The sequence below is a fragment of the Cetorhinus maximus genome, chromosome 3, assembly GCF_964194155.1.
Source record: "Cetorhinus maximus chromosome 3, sCetMax3.hap1.1, whole genome shotgun sequence".
Classification (NCBI taxonomy): domain Eukaryota; kingdom Metazoa; phylum Chordata; class Chondrichthyes; order Lamniformes; family Cetorhinidae; genus Cetorhinus; species Cetorhinus maximus.
The window spans coordinates 194,399,330-194,416,140 of record NC_135881.1 but is presented as its reverse complement, the minus strand read 5'-3'; the positions used below and the strand labels follow the sequence as shown (position 1 = coordinate 194,416,140).

At 43.5% G+C, this 16,811-nt stretch overlaps 1 protein-coding gene across 1 annotated transcript in view; it reads right to left on the bottom strand.

Moving 5' to 3' along the window:
- Positions 1-15,529, bottom strand: part of tert (telomerase reverse transcriptase) — a 68,638-nt gene extending 53,109 nt beyond the window's left edge. The window contains exons 1-3 of the mRNA XM_078539491.1: positions 15,355-15,529; positions 8,657-10,985; positions 2,138-2,333 (exon numbers count right to left, since the gene is read on the bottom strand). Of these exons, the coding sequence (XP_078395617.1) occupies positions 2,138-2,333; positions 8,657-10,985; positions 15,355-15,411 (2,582 nt within the window). The 5' untranslated portion in view covers positions 15,412-15,529. The remainder of the gene's footprint in view (positions 1-2,137; positions 2,334-8,656; positions 10,986-15,354) is intronic.
- Positions 15,530-16,811: the final 1,282 nt, after the last annotated feature.

Here is a 16,811-nt window from a genome sequence, read left to right as displayed (position 1 = left end):
TTATGCTCTTAGCAAATTCAAGTCCAGTGTGAGGAGCCTCACCGCTGTCATATGGGGGGTCCTGACTCTGATTTTTACAGCAAAACTAAACATAGGAGTGTCCCAACTTAAGTAATAATATTAAACGCAATTAGACAAACTTGAATTTTTACTTTATTAACCCCACACCATCGCCCCAACCCGGCTTCCCTACACACCTGCCATATTGGGTCTGTTGACTCAACAAGTAACATTCCACCTGAGAACAATGATGGGGCTTGTGAATGAGCAACATTGACTCCACTGAGAACAACATGAGCTAACGCACCAGCCTGGATGCTTATCAGGAGGAAGTACGTGATGAATCATTAGTAAATTCAACTGCTGTATACTAAAAAAGAACAAATAAAACTAATATAACATCTTTAAATATCCAGCCATCTTTAGTCAAGGGTTTTCTGGGACAGTGTCAGCATTTACAGGGGGTGTCTGGCCGTATACAATTGTTTGCAGGAAATCTTTAGAGTTTAACAATATTTCTAGGAAGTCCACACTTGTTAACGTATCCTAATCCTGACTTATTCTAAGGGGTAGAAATGCATCCCTGGCAGTGATGCGGAACAGGGGTATCGGATTGGACACCCAATACAAGCAGCGTCTGACATTCAGTTTCATTGACTGCAATTCATCTCTTTAAGCACCCTCTGAAATTCTATATACAGGAGCACAGCTACTCCTTAGCGATCCAGTCACTTCTCAAAAATAAAATCTGTTAAATTTACCCAATGTTTGCCTTTAACAAATCTCTACTAGCTACCCTCAATGTTCTTATTCATTTCTAAATGTTCATTAAGTTGATCTACAATTATAGATTTTAAGAGTTTGCCCCAAACTACCATTAGACCAACTGGTCTGAGTGAATCACATTAGCCGCTATCCCTTTTTGAACAGAAGTGTTAGAGTGGCTATCCTCTCTACTCTCCCTTTGCAGCCTCCCCTCTGATCTCTTTCAGTAAACCAGGGTGCATCCCATCAGTGTCCAGTCACTGAGGTCTTTCGCAAATTTTTTTTCCAGAACAAATTCATTTTCCACAGTTATTTTTAACAATTTTTCCACACCCTCCTCGAGTACACGTACAATCTTTCGTTCAGCATCATTTGTAAATACTGACACACAATATTTAATATCTCTGCCATTATCTTCCTCCCTCACAGACTCTTCATCCCTGAGCAATCTACTATCTTTAATCATTCTTTCGCATAGAAAAGTTATTTCCTTTTTCACACTTACGAGCCCAAATTCTCTTTTCACTTCCTACTTTCTTTAGTGTTGCTAATCATTGTTTTATTTTAACCCTTTTAAGTTCATTTGTTTTAAACTCTCTTCATCAACAAACTAAATGTTAATGCACTGTTTCTTGCCTTAAAGGAATGTATCTAAACGTAAAAAATATTTGGCCCCTTAGGACTGTTGATCTACAATGCAAGGTACAATTTAACTAATCACAGCCTTTAGTCAATTTATTAAGGTCCTGAAGGAGGTGATTAGCTGCGGAGAAATAATTATTTTCTGCAGATCGCCCTGTGCTATTTTTTTCGCCTGCAATGGATTTCTTTTTCTTATTTCTTGACACCTACCCATCTACGCCACCAACAATTATCCATCGACATGGGATTCTGTCTTAATGTGGCTTCCTGAATATCTTTACTTTCTGGCACTCCTTCTGTCCTTTAACCATACAACATGAATCACACCATCTGCTTGTCTATCACGGAAAGCCATTTGGACCACACACGCAGAGAAAACTTCAATCTAAACAAGTCTCATCTGTTAACTGGATTGGATCCACGTCGTTTGGTGAAGTTAAAACTAAGACACAACAGCTTTCTTTTGCTGGAGAGAGTCTATTGACTCAGTTTGCAGTCAACACTACTCCAATACACCAGTATCCCAGCTATCTCCATTCATAGGTGTACAAATATCCATCACCTGTTTAACAATGCGATTGCCATTAAATCTAAACAATGTGATTAATAAGACATTGACATCATCTTCACAGCTAACAGAGGATCCTAAATAGAGAGCGGCTCTTAAACTGTGAGGGGCTTGAAAGCCAGATTAACTCAAGTGATCGTGGTGCAATAGTTTAACCCTTACCGAACACCAATCCTCTCCACCTCATTCCAGACACATTTTCTGTAGTAGAAAAGCATGTTTTTCATGAACGTTGTCTCCGTAACATAGAAGAAAGACTTGAGGAGCTGTACCACATATGTGTCCATTAACCAAAAGAGGAACCTAGACAGGATTTCTTCACGTAATTGATGTTCTGATGCAGGAACAAAGTGCTGACCTGGGAGATAAAAGCATTCCTTTGTATTTAAGAGGAAGTTGGGATGAACAAATGCAATAACAATAGGAGCTAGACTTGCAGCCTGACTACGCTTGGAATTACGGATGCAAGTCTGGATCACACAAATATGGTTGAGTTTAGTGAGGTTTCATTTGGCAGCCGACAGTCCCTCAACATTAATCTGTAAGATTTGGAGAGCATTCCCGATTGCCAAAAAGCCAGAGCCCGAGGGCTGCTCAACGTTGAAACTGCCGGTTCTGAGGAGGGAGGGGTTCTGTAAGGGGCTCTTTCAGGTTCCTTAATTTTCTCTGGGGTCACAACATTCTGGACCTCAGCACCTGTCCAGCCATACTCTGCAGCAGAGCACTGTGCGCCTGTCTGGCAAAGGTTGTCACACACACCTTTTTGACACACAACCGAATGCAACAATGTGCACCATAACTGGAACTCTCCACTCAGCATCCTTCCCCTGGCTTCCCGTCCTTACAAACATCACTCTCCGATAGATTTGCCGCCGCCTGACTAAAACCCACAAGTTGGTTAAAACCACCTGTGCTGCACCTCACTTACTACTCCATGATGGCCTGATCAACCCACCTACTGCCCGCCTTCCATCTCAGTGTCCCATATGAAGCAAGATCTACCAGCAGACATCCTCTGGATCGAGGAATGGGAAGCACGGGAAGTCACTAACAAGTTCCTTGTGATAAACCAGTTGAATGCCAGGCTTTGAGCTACCACGGTGACAGTGGTCCTTGCTAAGCAAGTTCAGGACATGCCAGGGCCCCTGAGCAGCCAACCTCCACCACTGGAGCCTCAGTACAAACCCCTTGTGGAGAGGCACAAACAATGCTGCACATTATCAAGAAGTGTCCCCTCTACAGACGAAGTGACAGACTAATCACCTCAAACTCAGCAAATGAGGAGGCTGTCGCTTGGCTTCGGGGATTTGCATTTGCTAAATAATTTTCAAAATTTTTGAAAAAGTTGAGTTTAAAGTCTTCTCCAAAAGGGAAATAGGAGTTTTGGGGTGGATGGGAGGTTGAAAAACATTGTCTAAAGTGTCTATTAGCATTAAGCTACAAAGCAGCAGTTTCAGAGATATGGGAGCCTGCTAACACTCTTGGCATGACAGTGCGTGCTGCAAGAGTGCCTATCTCCGAAATACAAAAGGAAAGATTCAAAAACTTAATATGGAATTGATCCTTAGTATGTGTTATACAAGCTAGAACTCAACGCAAATAATCGCCATTGTCATGATAAATTACAACACAACAAGGTACAGGGTTATTTGAGGAGTACACAGCAATGGTATAATGGGCCAAATGGCCTCTTTATATGCCGCAAAACATTTTGGTTCCGTAGCAGTGAATAGCCTCAGGATTTTCTTTTAAACCACATCTTATTTAACGAGCAAGAGAACCAATCCTTAAACAAGTTTTATAACTGAAACATAGAGAAAGTTAATGAGCACGATGCTGATACATGGGATCTTCACACACACTATAAAGCCACACATTGGTTCCCTGATAGCACAGTGGGTAAATACATCACATGGTGCAATATTGAGCTAGAGATACCAGGTTCCATCCCAAGTCTGTACTCAATTAATTGCTCTCAACTAGGCAAATAGTTGGGCTGCTACAATTGGCTGCAACAGGTTCACTAAATTGATTCCAGAGTAGAGAGAGCTGTCCCATGAGGAGAGATTGAGTAAAAAGGGCCTATACTCTCTGGGGTTTAGAAGAATGAGAGGTGATCTCATTGAAACGTATAAATTTCTTTTTTTTTATTCATTCATGGGATGTGGGCTTTGCTGGCTGGGCCAACATTTATTACTCATTCCCTAGTTGCCCTTGAGAAAGTGGTGGTGAGCTGCCTTCTTGAACCGCTGCAGTCCATGTGGTGTAGGTACACCCACAGTGCTGTTAGGGAGGGAGTTCCAGGATTTTGACACAGTGACAGTGAAAGAACAGCAAGTCAGGATGGTGAGTGACTTGGAAGGGAACTTCCAGTTGGTGATATTCCCATCTATCTGCTGTCCTTGTCCTTCTAGATGGTCGTGGTTGTGGGTTTGGGAGGTGCTGTCTGAGGAGTCTTGGTGAATTCCTGCAGTGCATCTTGTAGATGCTATACATTGCTGCTACTGTGTGTCGATGGTGGAGGGAGTGATGGATTTGTGGATGTGGTGCCAATCAAGTAGGTTACTTTGTCCAGGACAGTGTCAGGTTTCTTGAGTGTTGTGGGAGCTGCACTCACCCAGGCAAGTGGGGAGTATTCCAGCACACTCCTGACTTGTGCCTTGTAGATGGTGGGCAGACTTTGAGGAGTCAGGAGGTAAGTTACTCCTAAGAGGCTTTGACAGGGTAGATGCTGAGTGGCTGTTTCCCCTGGCTGGACAGACTCAGGATAAGGAGTTGGCCATTTAGGACCGAGATGAGGAGAAGTTTTCATTCTGAAGGTTGTGAATCTTTGGAAGCCGTCAGTGAGTATATTCAAGACTGAGATCAACAGGCCTCTGGGCACAAGCAGCGGGTTTCCCGTGAAGCAAACTATGCGATGGCACAGGGCCCCCAAAATGCAGGAGATGTGGGGAGGTGGGCAGAGGGCGAGAAAGTAGAGGAGAGCCCGTTGGGTTGGCTCCACGACACAGTCTCGCCTCCAGGTAGCTTTTCCCTTGGAGCAGTCTGGGAATCAGATTGCCTGCTCCACAAAGGAGGGCAGCCAATTATGCTGAGGAAGGCCTCAAGTGGGCATAATCTGGCAGCCTCGCGGACCTTTCAAAACTCCGTTAAAGTGTTTGTTCTGAGGTCACAGCACACCTCAAAAGCTAAGGGCTGAATTTACCTGCTGAAGGTGAAGTCCAGTCACCAGGGCTGAAAGCGGGAGCCACTGGCTGGATATTGTACGGTTGTGGCTGTTTGAGGCCCTGGCGGAACCAATCTGAGCATCAGGGTGCAGGTTATTGCCGCTTGATAACACTGTCGACAACACCTTCCATTCATTTGCCGATGATTCCAAATAGATGATTAATGCACCATATAAAAGCAATGTTTTTTTATTTTTCCTGAGACACACATTAACCTTACAAAATCTATACAGTCATCTGTATTTCTACAATTCCTTCACTATCCGATTTCAAATTTTCAGTACAACTTGAGATTGGATATTAAAATTTCTGCTAATTATAAATTTCAAATGAACTTTGAGAATATGAAGTCCAAACCAAGCAGTGAGATGTTGGGTGCTAATGTAAACTGGAAAGAGCTATGCAGTGATCTCAGATCACAAGCACCTAACGTCTAGCTGCCAATCCCGCAATGTCTCTCACTGAAACTGGCAAATATAGCCATTGAACTTCGATAGATTATCGTAATTAAAAATAGTTTAATCCAAATCTAATAACTGAAATGATCAGAAAGAGTAGCTAAGTGCATCCATTGTTCACCCAATTCTTGCACCAGTCTCAAAGTGGTAATTCCGAATGTAGAAGTTTCAATGATTTTGGGAGCGCTGCACGTCACCTGATCATGCGAGTATATGTGAGCGTATCTTCATGGATGTGAGCGTCTGCATGTGTAAGTGTGTGTGCATTTGTTGTAGAAGTCATCCAACTGAACAAATGTTATCCTGAACTGAGATCTGTAGGTGGAAGACATTGGCCGAAGTTCAAGTATGGAAACCCCGGCTAATTAACCACTCTCAATAGTTGCAAATATTGATGTATATTGTAGTATCACGTGGCTGAGCTACTAGAAATGAACAACTTTTTGTCCACTTTGTGAAATATGATGAAGCAATGAGATGATGAAGCAATCTTTCGAACTTGTTCCACCATTTTCTGAGATCGTGGTTGAGCATTTTCCGAAAGTGCAGAATAGCCCACGACTCACTTTTGAAGCATAGTTACAGTCATACTGTAGGAGGTATCGCAAATTCAAGGCAGGAACTCGCTAACGTTCTGAAATGCTAAATCCGCCTCCAGAACGCCATCTCGATCGCTTTCAGTGCCCAAAGCAAGCGGCATAAATCTACAACTATCATTCTGTGTGTTTGTAGCAAGATTTACACTGCATTAACAAAAATGCAAATGGGGTTGATTCGATGCAACGATCTTTATGGCCAATCACTGGACTGACGTGGGCGAGCCTTTTAAATTTTCTTGCAGGGTTTCAAATTGGTTTTCCAAATGCTGTAGGAAGATCAGCATGGGAGGGTGGGCAGTAAATAATGCTGGTGTAGGGCTGCGTCCAATTGAAACCGTACCGCCAATCTCAAGAAAAAGGATATAGTGATTAAAAAATGGAACACCAAAACGTGAGGTTTTTTAGTTTAAAGTTCTTCTGACATATCATTGACCCAAGGAAATGACCGGAGGTTGAAAGCTTTGATAGGAAAAAAATGATAAGTGATCAATATAAGAGGCCTAATTCTCTTTACTGCTGAAAAAAGCTTTTTGTCTTGCACTCATCAGCACACTTCGCAGGAATACCAATATAAGGGGAAAACAACAATTTATACTGTATGTGAAGAGAGTGCTAATTAATTGGCAATACAGTATAAATTGTTGTTTTCCCCTTCTATTGATATTCTTGTGAAGTTTTCTGATGAGTGCCAGATGAAAAGCTTCGACATGTCCCCTTTATCAGCAATATTCAAGTTCTGTACTACCAAACAACAATTCCCTTTACGTTGCACTAAAATCTAAGGCTGCTGTAGCAGCGATGCAGCCTACTCCTAGATATTAGGTGGGAGAGGGAACTACCAATCTTCCGCCTTTTAACTCTAAGAAGAACTCTCAGTGTTTAAATCCAGGGATACCACGCAAAAATGGAGTCTGGCATACGCAGGCATCCACTTTTCTCTCCTCAGACGAGACAGTCGGAAAAGGTCTTGCGTTCATACAAAAAGAGCTTAAAAGTTAGGTTGGATGCTTATTCCAAGGTATCAAACCATTCTTTGCAATAGGCAGAGTGATGCCTGCATTCTCAGAGCCTTGAGTCCTTGTGAGGGAGCTACACATTTTTTTGACTTTGTTGAGTTTGGGGATGGGGGTGGGGGGTTGGGGGAGGTGAAAATGAAGCTGTGCACAGGGCCCCGCTAACTGTAAATCTGTCACTGTTGGGCACTAAGGGAATCAAGAGAAATGGGGGTAGGGCAGCAAAGTATAGTTTACGTAAAGGTTCAGCTGTGGGCTGAAAGGCAGAGCAGGGTCGAGGGGTAGTATGGCCTACTTCTGTTCTTATTACTCATCTTCTAATACTCTTGGGTTAGGAAGGGAAAATTCAGTTTTGGTTTCCTCGTCTGATTGCCTTCCATTGACAGATTAGTCTCGCAGGTGATGATACAATCAGACTCTCAGATCATGCTTTCTGTGGACAAACAGGCTGCCAATGCACAGAGGTGAGGGATGGTAGTACCAAGGGAATGCTGGCACACAGGCTGCCAATGCACAGAGGTGAGGGATGGTAGTACCAAGGGAATGCTGGCACACAGGCTGCCAATGCACCCAGGCAAGGGATGGTAGTACCAGGGGAATGGTCTCCTGGGAAACTCAGGTGAGAAAAGGGGGAAAAAAAACTGGGATTAAAAAAGATATGCAAGTAGTAAAGGTGATGCATTTTTCCAACATGCTAGTCAACAGCCGGTAAGAGTTCATGAAAGGGCACTGAATGGAAGCAAGTGGGAAATTAAAGACCTTGAACAACGAAGGGAATTTATTCTGGGCTGATCTAATTTTAGGAGCCCAAAAACTGCTAGCAAAGCAACAAAAGACGAAATAAAGTGAGAAACTTAAAGGTGCAAACATCCTAAAATAACATCTACAATTTTCGGTTCTGACAAAGGATTTCACCCAAATATTAACCTGTTGATGGACTTACAGTACATTTCCAGCATTTTCTTTCTTTGTTTCAACAACCACAAAATATTGAGGAGAGTGGAATTTAAACAGGGACGAGACAGAGTTATACACTTACCTTCAGCTAAAACCTCAATCAATTTAGGTCATGTCTAAGGGCATTTTGTTTTAATTAGAATAATATCAACAACCATGCAGATGCCCCAAATAACTTCCAGTTGCTCACTAACGGGGGGTTTTAGATATTAAAATGGGTCTTCCCCTAAACTCTACAAACTTATTAGTAACATTTAGCAACACCCTGTTAAACTACAGCAACTGCAACTGACCTCTGTTGTTAAAACAGTGTAGGAGCTCACACGCATAAAGCCCTCGCTACTTCTGAAACATATTAGTCCAGGTAAATAAAACTGGTTCATTCTAGTGATTTATAAAGAAAGTCAATGGATTAATAATGGATTACCTTTGGTCAGCTGAAGCCATGTACAATCGGTCACTCTCATCTTCCATATTAGCTCACTGCAAGAGAATTTGTCGAACTTGCCCAAGGAGATAAACTTCTTCACATTCTTCAGGAACCTGCATTTATTGTGGTCGGAGCCCCACAGCTCGGCCGGTACAACTTTGAGCAGACACTCTCTCACAAATCGGTGAACCTGAAGTGGACTGCTGTACTGTTTAAGCAAATGGAGCAAGTCCTTGTCCGAGCTGGATGATTCGTTGAAGTCTCTGGACACGCTGGTCTTGTCGTTTGCTTGATGTTTCATTGCTGCAACTTCAGGTAGATTGCTTGGCTGAGAACACAAGCCAGGACGTTCTGAAGGTCTCAAAGGATCTGTCGGCTCCTCCAAGTCCCTTTCAAGGGTAGAACTGTGTCCAGGAGGATCCGTTCTCATTGAATTATGGTCCTTTAAATTCTTGTTCAATAATTGACCCCGTTTTGCAATTAGGGGAATGGTTTCACCAACAGGATGATTAGTTTTCAACCCTGCGTCGTGACTGCTGAAAGACCTACAAGCCACCTTCATGACAGGAAAAGAATTTGACTCAGCATTTCTCACAACATTTGAAGCACTAAAGACCTTACTTCCTTTCTGGGTGATCACAAGGCAATTTCTAGCCAAGAGCTGCAAATATGGACATCGCTTATGATTCCTCAGCAGTCTAAAGAAAATATTTTTCATTTGCCAGTAGCGCTTTGGCAACCTCTTCTTTCTCCAGTAGTTACTAGGCTGGACTTGTGTTTTCTTCTTCCCAAATGTAGCATTGTTCAAGAAGATCGTTTCTACAAGCCTTTGACCGCCCGTGTTCAAGTCTTGCAAGCAATTTAGTATAAACGTGTTTGGCAAACGTTCCCTGTTATTACTACAGTACATTATATTTCCCCTTTCAATATAAATTGGGGCCCCTTTTCTTCTATTCTTCACTGCTGCAGCATCTATAGAGGTTTGCTGTGGTCTCCCAGCAAATATAGGGTGTGCTAACACACCAAACCTTCCATGGTACTGTCTATGTGCATCAGTGTTCTTTCCAATGGCAGATTTAGCACTATGTATATTGCTTGTACTTCTAGCTGTGAATTTGCCACCTTGATTAGAGCTCCTGCTTCTTGCTTGGTCTATTTCCTCACATTTTTGCTGTTCTCCAATTCCTGCAATGGTGGAGCTGTCACCACTCTTAGCAGATTCATGTTCTGCCACTGTATTTTTAGTCTGTAGCTCTGTGTGTTCTGAACTTTCCCCTTCCGCTACAGAGGCGTAATCATCTTTACCAGAAGAAATAATTTCCTCACTGTGCATGAAGTGCCCACTCCTATTGCTTTTAACTCCTCTTCCTTCAGTCAGTTCAGGTGCTTTGGCACCCGAGTCCTGTCTTTTGTATTCTGCGCTGGTACTTTCTTTTGCTAGGTTCACACGTGCGCTGAATTTGGGATATTTCGGTTCACGTTCGTCAGTGTTACTCACTTCCCCTTTCCATTCGATGGCTCCTTCATTTGGTTGATCAATTGTTACACCAGATTGCTGAGTTATTTCAGGAGGCTCATTTGATTTATTCTGCAGGTGGAGGGTATCCTGTTCTGTTGAATGGAGAGCCATACCTTCTGCTGACAGCTGGCTTCCCTTCAGCTTCTTTGCAGGAGACTCTACTTTATCGTCTTTCAGGCGGCTTTTTAGGGACTTTGCTTCCATGGTGACCATATCCTTTGATTCCAATCCGCCAGCATCAACTTCAAGTCTAGCCAACTTTGCAGATGTGCATTCAGGACCACTTAGGGTTGTCCGATGCTTCCGGCTGCTGGACTCTGCAGCTTGTGCTTCACTCGCAGCCCCTGGTGATCTCTCCTTCCAACTCCTGCTTTTTGACAGGGAGCCTTTACGAAATCTGGCTCTCTTTTGGGCGCACTTTAGTGAAATATTGCACCAATATTTGGCTGGGCTCTGCCTGAGCCAGGTAGATGGGAACCTGGTGCCACTTGTAACGAGGCTATAGATGGGGACTCCGCATAACTGGAAGCAGCAGCTCGGTGGAACCAGCATGAAGAGAGAGCAGTGCTCCAATAAGTACATCATGATATCATCACCAATCCGGCTGAGTAGTCTTTTCCATAGCATGCTGTTCTTGATGGTAACTGTCGTGGGATTTGGTTGGTAACTACATATGTTGGGGGCCGATCTGATGCGTATGAAACTCATTTCATTAACACACGCGTAACCAAAGCTTAGCACATTTCTTCTGCCCTTCTCACAAATCCTCTGGATTACTCGCAAAACCACATCACTCTGTGTCGATAGCTGGAAGGGAATTGAAAAAAAAATTGGTTATCCTGCAGTCAAAAGCAGGAGGGGCCACCAGTATATAGGCACAGCTTTCACCTTGGACTGACAACTACGCGGTGGCCTAATGGTATTGTCACTGGACTAGTAATCTGGGGACCCAGGTTTGAATACCGCCATGGCAGATGGGATTTGAATTCAATAAAAAAATAATCTGGAATTAAAAGTCTAATGGAACGATCGTCGTAAAAACCCATTCAGTTTGGAAAGGAAATCTGCTGTCCTTATCTGGTCTGACTCCAGACCCACAGCAATTTGGTTGATTCTTAAATGCCCCTCTAAATAAGGCAATAAATGCTACCTAGCCAGTGACTCATGAATGAATATTAAAAAAAGTGAGATAGATCAAGGATACAAATGTATAGCTCTCACTTTAATAATTGAGATAATGGGCTCCACTTTCCTGGAATGGTGCACTTTGCCCATAGTGAACAGCATCATTTAGACTGTTATGCTACCCGGTCCTCCCGTGACAAATGTACACCAAAATCTGCTGATGAACTCATTTCAGTTCACCACAGTGAGCATCATTGCAAGTCAGAAGCAACATGGTCAATGTCCAAAACAGACCAAGGTGTCAGGAATTATGCCCGCTTTTGTAAATTGCCTTTAGGGAAACTGGCATTCAGGAATATCCATGAGGTTTTTCCCCTTGCTTCACACGACACAACTAAATATCTTTTATATATTTCTTTTTCAGTTAAGAAAAGAGGAATCCGGAGTATAAATGCACAATTCTCACCTATAAATGTCTGAGGTACTGAGGCTTTTCATATCATTAATTTTTAATGGAGCATCTTTTTGCTGATCTGGCATGACATTCTGAAGTTATAATTTCTACTTGTTTAATGAGCCTTAAATTATCACAAGAAAATACCCAACTTAGACAGTAAGAGATAAACCTTTGTGAATCACTGGTTAGGCCCCAGCTGGCATTATTGTGGCGAATTCTGACAACGCTTTAGGAAGAATGTCAAGGCCTTGGAGAGAGCACAGAGGATTTTTCCTAGATGGTATCAGAGATGAACGACTTCAATTGTGAAGAAAGGCTGGGTCGGGGGTTGAGGCGGGGGGGGAGAAAAAACTATTGTTCTCCTTCAAGCTGCAAAGTTTACAGGGAGATTTGACTGAGTTGTTCATAATCTTGAAGGGTTTGGATACGGTAAATAAGGAGAAACTTCATTTACATTGGCAGAAGGTAACCAGAGGATACGATTTGAAATGATTGAGAAAAGGACCAGAGGTCACACAAGGGAGCATTTTTATAAGCCACGTGTCATTGTGATTTGGAATGCATTGTTTGGAAAGATGGTGGCAGCAAATTCAATAAAAACTTTCAGCAGGGAATTGGGCAAATACTTGAAAAGGGAAAAAATTGCAGAGCTATGGGAAAGAGCAGGGAGTTGGACTAATAGGCTCTACAAAAGAGCTGGGACAAGCATGATGGGCCAAAAGACTTCCTTCTATGCTGTGTCATTCTATAATTTAATTGGTTAAGAAGGTCGATTGTTGACGCTGGCGCTCACCAAGGTCCCAGATGCCTTGTTGAACTCACCGCACCATTATCAGTTCACATTTCCAGTAACTTTCAGTTCAAAAAATTGGAGGTGAAGGGGAACAACAACAACAACTTGTATTTATATAGCACCTTTAACAAATAAAATATCCCAAGGCACTTCGGCTAGGCATTATAAAACAAAATATCATATTAAGCCACATAAGGAGATATTAGGGCACATGACCAAAAGCTTGGTCAAAGAGGTGGGTTTTAAGGAGTATCTTGAAAGAGTGAAGAGAGATAGAGAGAAGGAGAGGGGGTGCAAAGAAGGTATTCCAGAGCTTAGGGCCTAGGCGCTTGAAGACATAGCCACCAATGGTGGAGCGGGGACGTTCAAGATGCCAGAATTAGATAATATTACGGGCCAAGATGGGAAGAGTGCACAGTTAATTCTAGCCCCACTTCGCCACAGGTCGCAACAATAGTTTAAATGTTTAATTCACCCACAAAACTGGCCAATTGTTACCCGTTGATACTGTTGCTCCTAGCACAAAAAGATTCTAACCAGGCTTCTTTCAGTAAACACAAAAAAAACTGTATTTATTATAAAACAAACTACTTTGAAAAAAAGTTAATAAACTGGTTAACATACAAGTTGTGGTTTAAAAGCCTAACGATTTTCCCCTTTTTCAAAAAACAGATATTTGAACCCCTATACACTCCCACACAAACACAAAACAGGACAAAACAAACCCTACAGAGGATGGAGTATGGCAATGTTTCTTTTAAAAGGATAAAATTCCAAGAGACCTCAATGCTGTTGATCTAACAGAATTCTGGTCAGAATAGGTCTGGAAGTTCTTTCAGACAGATTTTTTGGTGAAACTGTCCTCGCTGACTCGTACTTATCACAACTTTGCACACTTTGCACGTTGATGAGACATTTCTGTGGAAAATTTAACTCACTTGAAACTGCACGTTACGCAAAGGTGGGGCAAAGAGAGGGAAAGAGAGAGTCTTTTCCTTGCAGCTTGCTTTTAAGGCACACCCGCACACACACACTGCCTGAGAGTTTTAAAGACTTAGATGTTCAAAGAATACTTCCCTTAGGCCAGGTATTTTTAATCAATCAGCAAGAGTCTTTAGCGCGGCAACAGTAGTTCTTTGTTAACTTAGATTTACAAAAATCTCTTCCCTTTCCAGTTGTCCCTGCTGGATATCAATCTTGACCCATGATTTCTTGAAGAATGGCATATTCACAGCCTCAAATTAATATTGCAAACTTTTAAACATAACTCAACTCCGGGGGGCGGGGGGGGGGGGGCGCGGGGGGAGAGAAAGCCCAAAATTCAATATCCTTCAATTTTTTTTTCAAAAATAGGTTCCTCACAATAAGCGCAAATATCTCAGAGGGTTATAGGCTGGAGGAGGTTACAGAGATAGGGAGGGGCGAGGACACAGAGGCATTTGGGGAAAAAAACCAAGGATTAGAATTTCTTAAATCGAGGCGTTGTTTAACTGGGAGCCAATGTAGGTCAGCGTGCACACAGGGTGACGTGTGAAAGGCATTGGGTATGTGTCAGGACATGGACAGCAGAGTTTTGGATGGCCTTAAGCTTACGGAGGATAGAACGTGGGAGTCCAGCCAGGAGTCTGTTAGAATAGTCAATTCCAAACAAAGGCATGAATGAGGGTTTCAGCAGCAGAGGAGCTGAGGCAGAGAAAGGTGCTCTGAGTGGGGAGGCGATGGCGTAGTGGTATTGCTGCTGAACTAGCAATCACTAGTAATGCTCTGGGGACCCCAGTTCGAATCCCATCATGGCAGATGGTGGAATTTGAATTCAATAAAAATCTGGAATTAAAAGTCAAATGGTGGCCATGAAACAAACCATTGTTGTAAAAACCCATCTGGTTCACTGTCTACATGTGACTCCAGACCCACAGCAATGTGGTTGACTGTTAAATGCCCCCTGAACTAGGGATGGGTAATAAATGTTGGCCTGGCCAGTGATGCCCACAAACCATGAATGAATAAAAAAAAAAAGGTCTTAGTGATGGTAGAAAACTCATCCTGGGGTCAAGTATGACACCAAGGCTGCAAACAGTCTGAATCAGCCAGAGAGGAATGGAATAGGTGGCTAGAGAATGGAGGTTGCAGTGCTTTGAAGGCAGTGGTGCCCATTTTCCCAATGTTTAATTGGTGGAAGTTTCTGCTGATCCCAGTACTGGATGTTGGGTAAGGTAAGCAGTCCAACAACTCCACAACAGCAGAGAGGTGGTGGTGGTGGTGGTGGTGGGGAGGTAGAGTTGGGTGTGGAAGCAGACGCTGTGTTTGAGGATGATGGTGCTGAGGGGCAACACGTAGATGGGAAACAGTAGGACTGGCAGGGGGGCCATGCCCGGCTCTAGCAAGTTCAGGACCTTTAATTCCGCAAAACTGTGATCACCTTTTGACTATTAACCGGGAAGGGTCTTCGGACATTTAAGCAAAATGGCAAAAGTTATTTTACCCTGGAATTTCCGCGCAACGAAAATCTGGCGCAAAATTTGAAGAAAATCCAGGAAGAGATTACTCAGAGAACCGGATTGAGAGTTTGCAATGTGAACAGCTGGAAGTGTTGGGGGGGTGGGGTTTAACCTCCCCCCACTAGCTGCCCTGGAGCCCAAGTGGTTTCCTGGTTGTTTTTAAACTTTTAAACTTTTCCCGCGATACACAGAGCAGCGCCACTCGGGACTGTAGGAGGCGCCACATGTTCCTTTCCAGTTCGCAGTCGGTGTGAAATGCCTGGATTGCCTTTGTCCCCCCTGCCCCTTGCCCCCTGCCCATACCTGCTGAAAGGTGACCGGCCGGCACACCGCCTTAGCCTCCCCGGGGACGCAGACCATCAGCTGGGAGATGAAGCGCTTATAGCTGTCGGGGTCACTGGCTTCCAGCAGCGCTGGCGGGGCAGCAGCAGCGGTAGCGCCGATCTCGGCAATGAACTGCTGCACGGAGCCCACGCAGGGATAGACAGAGGCCAGCAGCCCATACAGCCTGCGGTCAGTCCCTGTGCCCCAGCTCTGGGGCAGCCGGCTCTCAGTCATCGTCCCGCACAGGCAGCAGCCAAGGCAATCTACCCCCACCCTCTCTCACTGTAACATCAGCAGCCCTTCCTCCTGTCTATCTATCTATCTATCTATCAATCACACCCTGCTCGCATTTCCTCCTGCCCAGCTCCCCATGCAGAGCGAGCAGCTTACAGCACAGGATCTCCTCCCACCCACTCTTCAGCTCATCCTATCAGCATGGCCCTCCTTCCTCATGCACTTAGCTAGCTTCCACTTCAGTGAATGTATACTATTGCCCTGGACTGTGGCAGCAAGTTCCACCGTGTTGTAGGGTGGCCGAGTTGCACTACTAGCAATAGAGTGAAACCGCAGACAACTTTCTTAGTGGAAACATTTTTATTTACAATATACTCAGCAGCAACTACACACGTCCTTCCAACCCCATCTCTACACTGACTGCTGACATAGCCCACACTACTCTCCTGTTGGTTACTACAGATCATGTGGTCTTTCCTAACATGTATTATTCTTAAATGTACTTTACACACTATATAAGCCCATAATTACTACACACAGTCTAACCCAAAAGCCTGTAGGAGGCGGCGGGTGGTGTAGTGGTAACATGCCTGGACTAATAATAATCCAGAGGCCCAGGCTAATTCCGTCAGGGAGAGCACCTGCAGTATTTTCCAGTTATTATTTATTATTGATGCTTTCAGGAATTGGGTTCAAATCCCACTGTGGCAGCTAATGGAATTTAAATTCCATTAATAAAATCTGGAATATAAAGCTGGCCTCAGTAATGATGACCATGACAACTATCATTGATTGTTGTAAAAACCCATCTGATTCACTAATGCCCTTTAGGCAAGGAAATCTGCCATCCTCCTACATGTGACTCTGAATTGCCCTCTGAAATGGCCTAGCAAGCCACTTATTTCAAGGGCAATTAGGGAGCAGGCAACAAATGCTGGACTTGCCTACATCCCATGAAAGAATTTAAAAAAAACAAAATAATGTGTGTGCTGGAAATCTGAAAAATAAACAAAGAAATACTCAGTCGGTCAGCAATGTCTGTGGAGAGAGAAAAAGGGTTAACATCTCAGGTTGCTGCTGCCTGACCTGCTGCGCATTTCCAGCACATTTTCTTTTTATTCCACATTCTAACCACTCTCTTGAATAAAGAGGTTTGTCCTGAATTCCCTATTTAGGCTTACCAACTGTGATTAAATATATTC